The sequence below is a fragment of the Mesoplodon mirus genome (assembly GCF_964341445.2).
Source record: "Mesoplodon mirus genome assembly, chromosome: 15".
NCBI lineage: Eukaryota > Metazoa > Chordata > Mammalia > Artiodactyla > Ziphiidae > Mesoplodon > Mesoplodon mirus.
The window spans coordinates 11,420,274-11,437,056 of NC_138991.1; the positions used below are offsets into that span (position 1 = coordinate 11,420,274).

The 16,783-nt window shown below is 53.5% G+C and overlaps 1 protein-coding gene across 1 annotated transcript; it reads right to left on the bottom strand.

Moving 5' to 3' along the window:
• Positions 1 to 7,571: 7,571 nt before the first annotated feature.
• CEBPB (CCAAT enhancer binding protein beta) lies at positions 7,572 to 9,684 on the bottom strand. The gene has a single exon (XM_082645793.1). The coding sequence runs from the start codon at positions 9,225 to 9,227 to the stop codon at positions 8,184 to 8,186; it is 1,044 nt and encodes a 347-aa protein (XP_082501919.1). The 5' UTR covers positions 9,228 to 9,684; the 3' UTR covers positions 7,572 to 8,183.
• Between the last annotated feature and the right edge of the window lie 7,099 nt (positions 9,685 to 16,783).

The window sequence follows — 16,783 nt, forward strand, 5'->3', positions numbered from 1 at the left end:
AGTGGAATTCCGTTCAGTAACAAAAAGGAACAACGCTGATACACACAGAAACTTGGATCAATGCCGCAGTTACAATATTGAATAAAAGAAGTCAGACACAAAAGAATGCATATTGTGTGATTCCATTTGTATAAAGTGCAGAAATAGGCAAAATTAATGTTTGCGGTTAGAAATCAGGATAATGATTACCCTTAGGTGGTGGGGGTGACTAGAAGGGGCTTCTGGGGTTCTGAAATGGTCTGTTTTTGGATCTGGATGCTGGTTACACACATGGGTCCACACAGGGAAAATCCATTGAGCTGTATACCTATGTTGTGGGCACTTTCCTGTATGTGAATATTCCACTAGGAAGAAAAGACATAAAACGATGAGATGCGTAAATAAGGATAGACATTAACCACACTGGGGTGAGGGCTATGAGAAGCGGGTGGAATGGATGTGGGGAGCCAGGATGAAGGCAGAAAATAAAACAAAACGCAATGCAGACCTTGAAAGGACTGACAGCAATCTCGTCCTAAGAACTGGGAAGCGTGATTAGTTACCGTTCTACACCTGAGTTTCAAGACGCAAGGAAGAAACGGGTCCCCATCATCTGTATGTCCCTCACCAACTCAAGAGAGATTCAGCAAGTTGAGCTTGATGACCAGTCCCATTCGGCATGAGAGGACTGAGGCCGGGCTTGGGTAAAGCAGCCCAGGCAGCCCCAACTCCTACCCCGGTTCTCTCTCCTTCACAGCCTACTGACCCCCACCCACCAGTTTCCCTGAGGAGCCATCTTCCTCCCTGGCCACCTCCAACCTCCAGGGCTCCAAGGGCTGGGGCCTGTGCGGCAGGAACCTGGTGACAGCTGTAAAAATAAAAACTCACCTGCCCACAGGTGTGTGGAAGTCTGTAGGAGTCTCTGGCCTACAGACTCACGTCGCAGAGACCCCAGCTGGGCATGCCCCAGGCAGGCTGGCCAAGTGCCTCCCAGCACTGGTAGGCCAAGGGCTCAGCAGAGCAGAGGGGTTATTTGGGGTGGTGCGGGGTATCTGGTCCCAGCGCAGCTGCCAACACGCTCTGTGAGCTGCAGCAGGGGCTGACCCTCTCTGTTTTCAACCTGAGGGCCTCCTTGGTGGATCACATATGGAAAGTGCGGAGCAGGATTTGAGCTCACTGGGGTTGGCAGAACAGATTCTGTCCATTCCAAGCGCCTGATTCAAGCCTGTCCTAATAGGCACTGAGATTCAGTCTCAGAGGAGACACCTGAGGACAGGCAGAGAACTTTCATGACAGGTATCTTCATGTATTACTTCTGTAATTAAAATGAATTGAAAGAAATCCTTCCCCCACATCTGATGGGAATTATTCTTCCTAAGCAAAGAGCAAGCCCCTCGTTTTGAGCTCATGTGCAATAGTATCAGTAGAACATTCTCAGACAAGGAAGCACTGGGGCATCACTAAGAAACGCAGGTCACAAAATAGCTCACATAGGTTGATTCTATTTTGGCAAATATATCAGTTAGAAATAGATTCAGCTGCCAGTAACAGGAAGCCAAAATGTCAGAGACCTCAATAAGCACAGATTTATTTTCCTATCATGTAAACATGTCCAGAGCAAGGAAGACAAGGACTGGTATTGCTGTTCCATCACCATCAAGAACCCAAATGCCTCTTATCTTCTGGTTTCACCACTCTATCCATGTTTCAATGTCTGTCTCATGTTCCAAATGGTCCTTGAAGCTCCAGCCATCACATTCCAGGCAGGAAGTAGAAAGAGTGGGGATTGTGGGGATTGCAGAGGAAGGAGGCAAAAGGGAATGTATCTCACAGCTGAGTCAGCCCATTTTAAGGAACGTTCCTGGAAACCTCATCTACAACCTCTATTTATATCTTATTGGTCACCCCTAGCTGCAAGAGAAGCTGGGAAATGTAGTCTTAGTAGGGCACTCACCCCCAACAATAGAGAAGTCCCATTGTTAAGGAGGAAAGGGGGATGGTGTGTGAGTATCAAACAGACGTTAGCTACCCTGAAGAAAAACTACACATAGAACAAAAATTCTGGAAGGAAATAACTGCTGCCTAGAGGTCTCTCTCTATCTACAATCACCCTGCATGAATTAACCTGTCAAAACTCTACCAAACACTATAAAGAATTTTATTCTCTTCTTGTTACAGATGGGGAAACTAAGACACAGCGAGATACAGTCACTTGCCCCGAACCACACAGCCAGGAAATGGTAACTTCAGAACTAGAATACAGGCAGCCAATTCTAGCATCTGGGCTCTCAACCCACCAAGATGCTAATGATGTTATTAAAAACAATGATGATGGCTAATTCTTACTGTGTGCTGGCACTGTTCAAAATATGTTGCATGGATTAACTCACTTAATCCTCACAACAACTTTATGAGGCAGGTACGATCATTATTCCATTTTAGAAACAAGGACGTTAAGGCACAGAGAGGTAAACTGACTTGCCCAAGGCCACACAGCAAGTGTTAACAGGGTTTATTTCTGGGTAGTAGAATTATGGGTGCTTTTTATTCCCTTCTTTTATTGATACTTTGTATTCTCTAACCCTCCCACCATGATCGTACACTACTTAGGAAATCAAATAAAAAGAAAACACCCCTCCTGGAGTACAGCCTCCTGCCTTCCCCCTAGCCACCTACTACCCCACCCAGAGGCCTCAGGGACGCCTGGCCCCGCCTCCCTCCCCAGCCTCCCCTCTCCCCTCCTCAGTGCCCTCTCCCCTGCAGTCCCCGCTTCCCAAAGAACTCTCCCTCTCTTGGCTCCCAGCCTTTGCTCCTCCCTTACCCGACTCCTGGCATGCCCTTCCCCTCATTCCTGCCTGGTGAACAGCTCCCTATGGCTCCAGGCCCTGGGTCAGAGGATCCTCACCCACAAGGTCTCCTGGGCCCAGGCAGGCAGGCTCCTTCCGCTCTTCACCCACTGCACTTTGCCTAATCCAGAGGCCGAGGGACATGTTTCATCCCATCGACAAACTTGTCAAGGGCTTTCTGGGTGCCAAGCCCTGGCAGGGACACCTGCTCATTCATCCTCATAACAACCTCTCTGAGCCTCGCCCTGGCCTCCATGGCCCTGCAAGAAAGACCCTGCACCCCACTGTCCTCCTCTCCCCACTCGACCCCTGGCTGCCTCTACTCTAGCCATACTGGCTCTCACTCTTTCCCTGACACACTGAGCTTGGTCCTGTCTCAGGGCCTTTGCACCTGCTGCTCCTTCCGCCTGGAATGCTCTCTAAACACTCTCCCCAGTCACCCTCTACCACTTTCTCCAAGGCCTTAATACAGTCTGAAATTAGCCTGCTAATCCATCACCCATCTCCCCCAGCAGAATGTCAGCCCCAGGGATACAGGGACTGTCTTGGGCTCACTTGACGCTAGCTGAATATGTGAATGGAAGCTGGTACTGCTCTTTGTTCATGGGTGAGGAAGCCCAGGCCCAACTTTGTCAAGAATCTTACGGAGGTCACCCAGCAACTAAGGGGCAAAACTCAGAGGGTTTTTTTTCCCCCTGGCTCTTACTCAAAGACAGGCCAAAGAGTGCAAAATTGAGGTTTTCCCACCTGTTCCCCCACATGCAGTAACTAGCCGACAGGAAAGTGGCTTCGCCTGGGTCTCAGACAGACATGGATTCAAATCCCAACTCTTCTGCTTTCTGGGCCAGTGATGTCCCTTCTCAGAGCCTCAGGTCTCCACTCTTTGAAACGGGACTCCTACTTCTTGCTCTCAGAGGGCACCTGGGAGGGGCTCCAACTCCAACCCCCAATTCCCCAGCCCACCCTGGCCTGCCCCACCCCCGCACATGACTACGGCCAATACAAGATTGAAAACCCCCAAGGAGGGGCGGCCAGCCGGCCAGCCAGCTGGGGCCACTGGGGCTCCATCACTAGTCACCCAGGTGGTCAGCCAGGCCAAGAAAGGACTAAGGGGGTGGGGGGCAGGAGAGGAAAACAGAGCAGATGAGAGGTTTGGGGCCATGGAGGGGGAGGCAGGAGGAGAAGGCCTCGTGCTAGTCACTCACCAGTCGTTGGGCCAGTGCCTTCACCTCTCTGTGCCTCAGTTTCCCCAACTAGGGAAGGGGGATGATAAACAGCACCCAAGTCATTGGATTATCGCAAGGATAAAAGGCACGTAAGGCACACACGGTAACACCTGGCCTAGAGTGTGTGCTCAGGAGACCGAGGCTCTTCCCCCCTCACACCTCACCTGGCTCAGGCCTCTGCTCAGACGCCACCCCCCTAGGAGAGGCCTTCTTGGACCTCCCCACCCCTCCCTGCCCTACTTTCCTTCCCTCAGAGCCCTTGTCCCCCCCACCTGTCATTACCTTGTTCTAGTTACTAGATACTGTCTCTCCCCATAAATTGTCACCTCCATCTTGGTCACCACATGTCCCTAGCACCCAGCATAGGGCCTGACACAGAGCAGGTGCTCAATGTTTACTGAATAAGTAAAAAAAAAATAACTGGACAAATATCTCAGAAACAAGGACAAAACAGTCCCAGGGAGGTCTAGACATGGTTTGGGTGGAGGAGGACACACTCTTTAGGTATTTAGATGGGAAGTCCCGCTTCTTTTTCCTACCCACAAATTCCACCGTTCTTAGCTGTGCAACCTTAGACAGGTCACTTCCCCTCTCTGAGCCTGCTGGCTTGGCAGGAAAATGCCAGCAACAAAAGCCATGGCCTCCAAGAGCACACAGCCCGGCACCCGGCAGTGTCTCCAGCTTTCATTTCTGACACCCACTTCTATCCTTGGTAAGATCACCAGGCTGTGGGGCAAAACTACACAAGATTATGAGGTGTAAATGTGTTGTCAACTCTCCTGTCCTGAGCAAACATTGGCTGGGCTTCCCAGCTAGCCTCAGTGGTCAACCCCACTAAATGGGTCTGTGGTTAACACGACCAGCCTTCCCGGGCAGTTGGAAGAAACCAGCAAATCCATCTATGCCAAGGCCTTGGCATGCTATTTTGCACATGATAAACACTGAACTTGCATCCACTATTATTCCTGTTCCTCAAGGCACGTCCCTGGCCTCCTCATGCTTCACGCCATCCAGCTCTTTCTTGTTTCCCAGCTTTTGAACGGACTGGCCCCTCCTCCCTGCAAGCCTTTAGCTCTCCTAGCCTAGTGATCCATAGGGTGGGTGTCCCCCCATTTATGACATTTCCTCTAGTCCTTTGGGCACAGCTCTGGCCACAGTGCTCCCACAGGCCACCAGGACCACCATCAGAGCCCTCAACCTGTTAACTATTTCTCCAAGCCCTCCTCAGGGGTAGTCAGATGGGATTGGGTTCAAACTCCCTTAATGTTGCTTCCAAACTGTGAAACCATAAGCAAGTCACTTAACTCTGGCACTTGGGGTGCCTAAGCCCGGGGTGGGGCAAGGAGCCCTCCAGGAAGGGCCCAGGATTTGGGGTGGGCGCTGGGATGACCAGCCAGGCTCTCAGCCCCAAGCCTTCCCCAGAGATTTGGGGGTCCAACTTATCTTCCTAACTGGCTCCACCCTTGCTCTACCTGAGCACTAACCCCGCTACTGTGGGCCTCAGTTTACTTTTGTAAAACCAGTGTAGCACCTTCCCTGGGTGCTTATGCAGATTATAGGGAGGGTGTGAGTGTGTAAAGAGCTGCACTCAACACTGGTTCTCAGGCAGCACTCAAGGAAAGGGGAGCCTGGGGGTCACTCTGACCAGGCTGCTCCCCTCTCACCACCTCTGCATCCTCTGGTGACAGAAATGGGTGAGCAGCACGCAGCAGCCAGCTCTCCACGACCAAACGAGTGGGGATTAGAGAGGTTCCTTCCTAAATGGCAACTCGCCTCCCCACCAAAAGCCTGAGCTACCTCCTTCCCTAGGTCCAGCCCCCAGGCTCTGCCCTTCAGCAGGTAAATCCTAGAGGCAGTTGATCCGATGTGCTCGTGCTGATACTGGACTGACTTGGAGGTTCCAGGTTCCCATCAGTCATCAGGCCGCCCAGGTTAAGACCTGTCCGGGGCCACACTGGAGGCCCAGGACCAAAGTGAGGTTATTTGGGCCCAGCGCTCTGTACAGCCCTCAGGCCACGAACAGGAGACACTAGGGTTAGAGAGATGGTGTTTGCCTTGATCCTCAGCTCCATAACGGTGGGGGCTGAGTGTCTCTGTTTCCCATATCCTGGCCTCCCACAGGGAAGGAACATCCAGGCCTCCAAAGGGAAAGGGAGGGCAAAAGCATTTCCCCCTTCTCAAACCACAAAATCAGCAGCTGCTCCCAAGATCCCAGGCTGCCCCAGGCCCTCAGCAAACTAAGCTGTGAAGCCCCCCATTCCACCCTCCCTCCACCCCTGAATTCCTAGAGCAGGGGGCCTCCAAACCAGTTTCTCACCCTTTGGGATTTGACAGCCAAAAGGCTGTTCCACGGCTCTAAAAGCAGGCCTTGTAATGGTAGCAACCTCTCCAAAGGTTGCTGTGAGGTTTAAATGAGATGGGGCAGGTCCAGGGTTTACTGGACACTGGCCCCTGGCAAGCGCTGGCCATGCTCGCGCTGCGCTTTAGACTCAAGTGCCAAATGCCAGGAGCCTCCCAGAGAAAAATAATAACAAGAGCAAATGCTTATATAACACCTCCTGCGTGCCAGGCACCGTGGGACACTGTACGTGTATCCACCAACCCCTCCGTCTACATCCTCAACTCTCAGGAATGCTGTCCAGGGCTGGAATAGGGGTGGAGGTGCACTGCAAAAGGGCGGGTGGGAGGGTATCAGGGGGTAGGGAAGAAGCCTTGCCTGGGGCCATTTCTGTCCCAGGGAATCAGGGACTGCCGTCCTGGGTTCACACCTGGGCTCAGCCGCCTTGAGCAGGTGAGGTTGGGCCTCAGTGTCCACAACTGGGCAAAGAGGACAAATGGCACATCTCCCACTCCTAGGAAAAGGAGTGGAAGTACAGGAACCCTTCCCCCCACTTCCCCTACCTGGCCCGGATTCTCCCCTCCCGCTGGCCAGGGACACAAACCCAAGCTTGCCACCCAGGCCACTCTCTTAAAAATACACATACACACACATACTATTTTCTAAACAGCCGGCCCCACTTCACTTTCCAAAAGAATCTGCCCCAACTTGGGCTCAGCAGGACCAAGACCTGTATCCCCTCCTCTTTCAGAGTCACAGTTCTGCTGGCTGGGTCCCCAAGCACTGTGCAGAGGTCAGAGCCCTCCAGGCCCGTCTAAACCCAAGCCTAGCACTCAGAGGCCCTGAAGGCCCTCCCCAAGCAAGGTTCCGAGTCACTCCTCCCCAGCACCCAGCGGCACTGAGTCACCCTGAAAGCCTGGCCCAGCACTCCTCTGCCCCTCCCCCACCCCAGCCTGGTACCCCCATCTCCAAGCACAGGCCCTGGGGGAGTAGCAAAGGAGAAAGAGCAGCTGCAACCCCCCCCACTCAACCACCTAAAGAGCCAAAAATAATAACAGCTCACACACACACAACAACCCCACACACACCAGAAAAGCAAATATAAAATCATAAATCCCAAATAAAGGGGAAAAAAAAATCAAAGCCAACTACTGCCCCCAAAAGGCTCTTTAACCATTCTCAAAAAAAAAAAAAAAAGTTTATTAAAAGTGTTCTTAATGCTTGAACGGAAAAGATTCCCAAATATACAGATGCCTCTTTTCTCATAGAAATAGATTATTTTTTTATAATACAAAAAAAGACCAAAAAAACAACAACAAAAACAAAAAACAACAGCAACAACCCCGTAGGAACATCTTTAAGCGATTACTCAGGGCCCGGCTGACAGTTACACGTGGGTTGCGTCAGTCCCGTGTACACACGCGTTCAGCCATGTTTAAACCGATTGCATCAACTTCGAAACCGGCCCGCCCGCCGGCGCCTGGAGAGGGGTCAGAAGGAGAGGCAGAGTTTATCATTCATCTGTACACATAGACATCTCTTCTTTAAATAACACCACGGGCGGGCGGCCCATCTGCATGTGCGGTTGGTGTGGACAAAAATATAGATATATATATAATAAAATATTAAAATTACCGACGAGCTCCCCGCGCTGCCAAGTGCCCCAGTGCCAAAGTTTTGCCGGCGCCACCAGGGGCGGGGGCGGGAGCGCGGGCGCTTCCCGGAGTCTCGGTGGCCGCGGCGCGCCCGGCAGCGCGGAGGCCGGCCGGCAGGGGGACGCGCGCGGGGGCCGCGCTAGCAGTGGCCGGAGGAGGTGAGCAGGGGTTCAGGCAGCTGCTTGAACAAGTTCCGCAGGGTGCTGAGCTCGCGCGACAGCTGTTCCACCTTCTTCTGGAGCCGCTCGTTCTCGGCCGTGAGCTCCAAGACCTTGTGCTGCGTCTCCAGGTTGCGCATCTTGGCCTTGTCGCGGCTCTTACGCACCGCGATGTTGTTGCGCTCACGCCGGATCTTGTACTCGTCGCTGTGCTTGTCCACGGTCTTCTTGGCCTTGCTCTTGACCTGCGAGGGCGCCGGCGCCGCCCCCACATAGCAGGCGGCCGGGGGCGCCTTGGCGTCTGCTGGGCTCGGCGTGCCGGGCGGGCTGGACGACGAGGACGTGGAGAGGCTCCCGCTGCTGCCGCTCGGCACCGCCTGGTAGCCGAGGTAGGCGCGCAGCGCGTACGGGAAACCAGCCGCCATGCCTGCGGCGCCGCCGCCCGGCGCTCCGGCCTCCTCCTTCCGCTTGCAGTCCGCGGGCTCGAAGCCCGGCTCCGCCTTGAGCTCGGCCGGCTGCGGTGGCGGCGGCGGCGGCGGCGGGGGCGGCGGGTGTAAGGGCGCGAAGCAGCCCGGGTGCAGCGCGCCCTTGGCGGCCCCCAGACGCCCCAAGCTCACGTAGCCGTATTCGGCCGCCTTCTTGCAGTTCTTGCCCCCGTAGTCGTCAGAGAAGAGGTCGGAGAGGAAGTCGTGGTGCTGCCCGGAGGAGGCGGGAGCGGGGGCGGGCGCGGGCGGAGCCGCCTCGAAGGTGTCCGTGGCCGGCGCCGGGGCCTGCGGCGCGCCCAGCGGCTCCAGGTATGGACTGAAGTCGATGGCGCGCTCGTGGTCACCGATGCTACCCAGCTCGCCGGCGGGGGGGCGCGGCCCGGGTCTGGCCGCGGGGGGCGCCGCGGGGGCCGCCTTGCCGCCGTACGCAGCAGCCAAGCAGTCCGCCTCGTAGTAGAAGTTGGCCACTTCCATGGATTTAAAGGCAGGCGGCGGCGGTAGGGGGAGACATGCTGGGTCCCAGGCCACCAGGCGTTGCATGAACGCGGGTGCCCGGGGAGGGGGCCTGGGGCTGCCCGCTCCGGCCGGCCCGCAGGTGGCGCGGCCTCCCAGCTCCGAACTGTCGCTGCTGTGTCCCTGATGCTGTTGCCGCTCCCTCCGGCGTGGCCGCTATTAGTGCGGGGGCTGGTGGCTGGCGGCTGGACCCTCGGGTGGGTCCCCTTCCCGGTCCCGTGCGCGGCTCTGACTCGCTAAAGTTTCTCCTGAGCCCGGTTATTTATAAGGCGGGCCATGGCAACGGCTGCGTCACGCCTGGAGGCCGCCCCAGCCCCTCCCCAGGCTCGCAGAGGACACGCTGTGGCCGCCCGAGACCCCCGGGAGGGCGGCGGTGAGGCGTAGTGGCCAGACTGGAGACCCGGAGCGCGCCCTCGGGGGTCCCTCGGCCCGGTGGGGGGCGGCATCGCCCCCTGCCCACTCCCACCCGGCGGCCCCGGGATTGGGAGCGAGAGAAGGCGCTAACCCGCCCCCGGACCGCCCCCTCTGGGCTGGAGGCTATACTAGAAGGGAGGGGAGAATCCGGGGAGGGGGCAACGTGATCCTCTTCTCCCACCCCAAACACGGCCGCGGCCCGCCCCCTGCTGGAGGAGGCGCTGGCTTCAGGATCGGCTGCAACCAGTCCCGACTCCCCACCGAAGGGACGCGCTCCAGGCGGGATGCTGGAGACCCCAGCTCTGGCTCCCGGATAGGTGACCCATCTCCACGGCCCTTCTCTGGGTCCAGCCTCGCCCCTAAACTTGCCCCCCATCCCCAGATCCTGGAAGGAGGGAATTTCACACCTGTGGCGACTTCCTGTCTTAAATACGAAGACCTGGGTTTGGGGCCCTGCAGGTCAGGGCCGAGCTCCACTTAGGCCTGTGCCTGGGTCGACCGCGCCCCTCCCCTAGCCCCGCCCACCGCACCTGCCCGCCCCTCAGACCACACCCGGGTCTTCTCCAGCCCCACCACACCCGGACATGGGCCCCGGGAGGGTGGAAGGGGACGGGGATGCCTGGCTCCAACACACTGTGTGACCTTGGGCAAGTCACTTCACTTCTCCAAGCTTCAGTCCGTGAAGGTGTCATTACTGTTATTATTATTAGTTGTATTACTGTCTCCACCACAGACTCCCAAACATAGGGCTTACGGCTCTGGGACGCACATCATAAAGAAGGGCCTTCTCCCAGGGTACAAAGAGGCCCAGAGGCCCACAGCACACCCAAGATCACATGGCCTCATGTCCCCCACTGTTCTTGGAAGGAAAGCCCTTGTCCAGGCACCCTCAGACCTATTTGCACCCGAGGCCAAAACACCTGTTTCTGAGGCTGGTGGGGTGGGGGACCAGCCAGGCTCAGGAGGGGCCATGCAGGAGAGAAAAGGAAATTCCCCTATTTTCATCAGGTCCTTACTGGGCGGTGAGGGTGGGCCTGGACCCAGAGTTTGCTTTTTCACCCTGCCAGAAGCATGCCCTTACTGCCCCTGGTTCACAGATGGGGAAACAAGATGGCCCACCTGGATCTGAATTTAGGCCTGAGGCCCTCCCTGCAGAGTGGTCTCCAGCGGCCCCTTACCCTCTCCTGAGCCATTCCGCGGCCATTTGGGCAGCTCCTTGGGCCTACCCCTCTGCCACTCCCAGCCCAGGCCGCCCAGGCAGGAGCTCCCAGCCTGCCTGGTTGCTGACCCCCAGCCCACTGACCCCAGCCCTGGCCCTGGCGGGCAGGTGGACATTGCTCAACCTTCAGCGTTATCTGCTGAGCTGGGGTGACCTCCGCCCTGGAGAGCTGGAGAAATGACATCTCTTGAGTGCCCTTGGGGGGTGGGGGGCAGGGAGGAACAGGATGAAACACTGGCCCAGCCTGCTGGCTTTCTAGGCCTTCCCAGCAGCCTCTGGGCCAGGGAGGGATCCAAGGCCCCAGGGCCACCCAGCCAGGCCTCCCAAGCTGCAAAATGGGACACTCAGGGCTGAGCTTGAGGGCCACTGCCTCCAGGAGGCCCTCCCTGCCCCACCTGCTGGTGAACTTCCTTCCCAGCCCTTATCTCCAGCCACCGTTATCCTAGTTGTCTTGTCTGCCTCAGTCCCACTCCAGACTAACCCCTCCATGAGTGCCAGCCCTCAAATGTGGGAACTCCTGGATCAGGCATGCTCAAAATTTACCAGGGGACGAATGCATTTGCTGTTGCCTCTGGACCAAGACTGCTGTTTCTCCAGCTCTGCCCAAGGCAGCTCCTAAGGGCTCAGCCCAAAGGTTACCTCCTCTGAGAAGGCCTCCCTGACCTCCCCATCAAAAGCCCTAGGCCCTTGATCACTCCTTTCGCATCCCCCTGCTTCATCTCCTTCACCATTCTTAATTACAATCAACATTATCTCACCTACGCATCTTGATTTCTGTCCCCACTGCCCTCTCCCATTGTCAGCTCCAACAGGGCCAGGATTTTTGTTTGTTTTATTCACTGCGGTTCCCCCAGTGCCTAGAACAGTGCCTGGTACACAGGAGGTGCTCAATAAATGGAGGAGGCTGAGAAGAAGGTGAGGCTCCCCCCACCATTAGCTGGGCTGTGTGACCTCAGACAAGATGGCTCCCCTCTCTGAGCTTCAGCACCCACCCCCACCTCTCAGGGTTCTGGGGAGATGCAGTGAGACCTGGGGAGTCTGCAGCTAATTTGTGTGTGTCCTCACACAATCTTTCACCCTCTCTGAGCCATATTTTAAGCTCTTTACATATATTAACTCATTTAATCCTCCCGATAATTGGTAGGAAGCAGGTACTATTATTATCTCCACTTTACGAATGAGGAAACTGAGGCCCAGCAGAGCTAAGTGTGTCCCAGGTCACATTCAAGGGGTGGGAAGGATTAAAGTCTTTCCAGCCCGACCTCCCGCTTTGGGTTTGTAACAAATCATAACAGGTCTGGCTATGGGAGCCCCATTTTCCAAATGGAAAAGCTGAGGCTCAGATAAGGGCAGTTGGGGTCACACAGCGAGTCAAGGGGCAACCCAGACCCTGGGAACCAGCCCCCAAGGACCCGACTCAGTCCCATTGGGGTCTTGCCCTTCTGACCTCACCTAACAAATACTGAGCCTTTTGCTTCCCACTCTGCCCTGGCCTGACAGTGAAATCAGTGGCCGTTCCCACCCCAGTGCCACCCTAGGTGTCCTGCGGGGAGGCTGCGTGCACGGGTGACGTAAGCCCTTGTTTTCCCAAGCCTCGTTGCTCAACAGGCCCTGCCTGCTGCCCCACCATTAATGCCCAGCCTTTCCCCGAGGAGGGCGGTGATGGGAGCTGAACCACTATGGCCCAGAGGCCTGGAACACGCCCCAGCGGGCCTGCAGGCAGCAAGGGCCCAGAAACCAGGATCCACCTGACACCACCCACAGTGACTTCTCCCAGTCACCGTCTGGCATAGGTGTTTGTAGGAACCTGGGGCGGGGAAGGGTCTCAAAATGGCAGCCAGCAGCCCTATCCAACCCAGAGACGTGTTCAGCTTGACCCCATAGTATTTTGCTCCAGATTTTGTGTTTGTTTTGTTCTTTAGTGAATGTATTGCCAACATTTAAAAAGACACTTCACATCAAAATTCAAACTTCCAGCTTCTCTTGTAAGACCGGAAGCCGTGGGCCGGGACCACATGGCTAGGAGTGGTGGGCAGGAGCCTGGCGGGGACTGTGGAAGAACAGGCACTTCCTACCCAGATACATGCCCCTCCTCTGCCCCCAAACTGCTTTCAGAATTCCTTCTCCCAGTCTCTGCAGCTTTTCTTTAGCCCCATTTCCAGGAGGAAACCACGGCACCTTGCCCAAAGGGAGCGCCATTGTTGCTTCCTTGACAGAGAGAGGTGAAAGGGCTTAGAAATCAGCCAGCAGGTCGAAAAATAAGGCTGAAGGGGGAACCATCAGAGATGGTCCATGGAGATTGTCTCTAGTGGATTTGGGGTTGGGGGTTGCAGGGAAGGACTTTTGTTTCTGCTCTGTACCCTCCTGGCTGTGGCACCCTCTAGACCTCAATCCCTGGTCTATTAAATGCGGGTAATTATATCCCCTCTCTTGGGCGTCTGGGCCTACTGTTCCCCCTCACACTGACCCACCTCGACACATGAGAGTGAATTACCTCCCCTTAGCCCCACAGAGGGCCTGACCTCGCAAGTCATGATAACCTCACAAATCAGGCAGGTGGGAAACAGGCCCAGAGTGGGTTAGGACTTCCCCCACCCAGGATCACAGTGAACTGGTAGAAGAGCCGAACTTAAAAGCCAGATTTCCCGATTCCTATGTCCGAGATTTTTCCCACCATGCCTCCTCTTTGAGACCTCACTTTCCCCGCCTGCCGAATGGTACCTAGGTTACATCCCCGAGGGATGACAGGCCCAGTGTCCTGGGATCCGGAATTTTGGAATCCTGGGATACCCTTGGCGCTGGCTAGTGAAATTTGCCTGAGCTTATGCTGCCACCACGTGGCAAGATCTGGGAATGCAGGAGTGATTTAAATGAATGTTTTTGATGGAGGACCTACTGAGTACTTTGCTTATGGGATATAGAGGTCAGCACTGTGGATATAATAGATGCTCACAGGATAAGAGCAAGCCATCACTGAAAGAAATAAAAATATCCAACAAACAGATGAAAGGTACTCACTTTCATTTAGTCATTCATCAAATATTTTGGGGGGCCTTCCCTGGTGGCGCAGTGGTTGAGAATCTGCCTGCTAATGCAGGGGACGCGGGTTCGAGCCCTGGTCTGGGAGGATCCCACATGCCGCAGAGCAACTAGGCCCGTGAGCCACAACTACTGAGCCTGCGCGTCTGGAGCCTGTGCTCCGCAACAAGAGGCCGCGATAGTGAGAGGCCCACGCACCGCGATGAAGAGTGGCCCCCGCTTGCCACAACTAGAGAAAGCCCTCGCACAGAAACGAAGACGCAACACAGCAAAAATAAATTAATTAATTAATAAAAACTCCTACCCCCAACATCTTCTTAAAAATATATATATATTTTTTGGCACCTGAGCAACGTGGTTAAAAATATTTAAAAGATGCATTCTCTTTGACTCACAATTCCATTTCTGGAAAATTTGCCTAAATAAACATTCATAAATGTGTGTAAAAAAAACATTTTTGGCACTTACTGTGGCTCATGCCCTAGACACATATTCATGAACAAGACAGAAGTGATTCCTTTTCTCATGAAATTGATATTCCTCTTGGGGAAGACAAACAATAGCCAAGATAAATGAGTCGACTATACAAAGTGTTATATTCTGGTAAGCACCATGGAGAAAAATACAGCAGAGGAGGAGCATGGGGAGTGTTGGGGGATTTTACTTTAACTTTAGACTGGTCCAGGGAGGCCTCATTGAAGTGACAGGTGAGCAAAAACATGAATGCAGTGAGGGAGTGGGCCATGCAGATAGCAGCAGCGAGAAGAGCAAGTGCAGAAGCCCTGAGGTAGAAGCATGCCTGGCCCATGTAATCGCTGTGGGTGGAGTACAGGGGAAGTAGCGGGAAATTATCTCACAGAAATAGTGGAGGCCATATCACACAAGGGTTTGTGGGCCACTGTAAAGACTTGGGCTTTCACTTTGGGTTAGTGGGAGCCATGGAGAGTTCTGAGCAGAGGAGGGACAGTATCTGACTTCGGTTCTAATGGAATCCCTCCGGCTGCCTATGACGGATGGACTGTCCTGGAAGCAAGGGCAGAAGCAGGCAGCCCAGTGAGGAGGTAACTGGAGTCATGAAAGCAGATGACAGGGGACTCCACCAAGCCATGGAGGTGGTGAGAAATAGTCTGAATCTATTTTAAAAGTAGAACCTGGGACTTTCCTGGTGGTCCAGTGGTTAAGACTCCACGCTCCCAATGCCGGGGGCCGGGTTTTAATTCCTGATCAGGGAACTAGATCCCGCATGCCACAACTAAGGATCCTGCATGTCGCAACGATGATCCTGCACGCGGCAACGAAGATCCCGCGTACCGCAACTAAGACCCGGCGCAGCCAACAGCCAAATAAATAAATAAATATTAAAAAATTTAAAAAGTAGAACCTTCAGGATTTGCTGATAGATCCAGTTACAGAACAACCACACGATGGACCACTCTATAGCCACTTAAAGGGACAAGGTATATGACACAAAAAGTACTAGCAACCAACAGAAAAAAAGGAGATATATTTGATACATTCAAAATTAAAAACTCCTGGGCAGTAAAGGACAAAATCAACAGAGTGGAAAGACAGCCTACAAGATAGGGGAAAATATTTGCAAGTCACATATCTGATAAAGGTTAATATCCAGAAAATATTAAGAACTTCTACAACTCAACAACAGAAAGGGCTTCCCTGGTGGTGCAGTGGCTAAGAATCCGCCTGCCAATGCAGGGCACATGGGTTCGATCCCTGGTCCAGGAAGATCCCACATGCCACAGAGCAACTAAACCGTGTGCCACAGCTACTGAGCCTGTGCTCTAGAGCCCACGAGCCACAACTACTAAAGCCACGTGCCTAGAGCCCGTGCTCCACAACAAGAGAAGCCACCTCAGTGAGAAGCCTGCGCACCGCAATGAAGAGTAGCCCCCACTCACTGCAACTAAAGAAAGCCTGCGTGCAGCAATGAAGGTCCAACGCAGCCAAAAATAAATAAATAAATAAATTTATTAGGAAAAAACCACAGAAAAACGACTCAATTAAAAATGGGTAAAGGCTTAGAAACAGACATTTCTCCAAAGAAGATACATGAATGGCCAATAAGCACACGAAAAGATGTTCACAATCACTAATTATTACGGAAATGCACAAAACCACAATGATAGACTACCTCATACCCACAAGGATGGCTACCGTGGAAAAACAGAAACAAAATAACAAGTGTTGGTGATGACATGGAGAAATTGGAACCCTTTTGCATTGTTGGTGGGAATGTCAAATGGTACAATTACTGTGAGAAACAGTAAGGCAGTTCCTCAAAAAATTAAAAATAGAATTACCATACAATCCAGCAATTCCACTTCTAGGCATATACCCAAAAGAACTGAAAGCAGGGTTTTGAAAATACATTTGTACAACTATGTTCATAGCAGCAATTATTCACAATAGCTAAAAGGTGGAAACAACACGTGTCCACTGATGTATGAATGGATAAACAAAATGTGGTCTATACATACAAGGGAATGTTATTCAGCCTTTAAAAGGAAAGAAGTTCTGACACAGGCTACAACATGGATGAACCTTGAGGACATTATGCTAAGTGAAATAAACCAGACACAAAAGGACAAATATTGTCTGATTCTACTTATATGAGGTACCTAGAGCAGTTAAACTCACAGAGATGGAAAGTAGAATAGTGGTTTCCAGGGGCTGGGGAGAGGGGAAAGGGGAGTTGTTTAATGGGTACAGAGTTTCAATTTGGGAAGATGAAAAGTCCCAGAGATGGATGGTGGTGATGGTTGCACAACGGTGTGAATATATAATACTTAATGTCAGTGAACTGTAGTTAAGTTGGTAAATTTTTTGAACTTTTTTAAATTGCCGATTGATTTTAACTATTTACTTAGTAACATTTTTAGGTTACAGAAGAGTT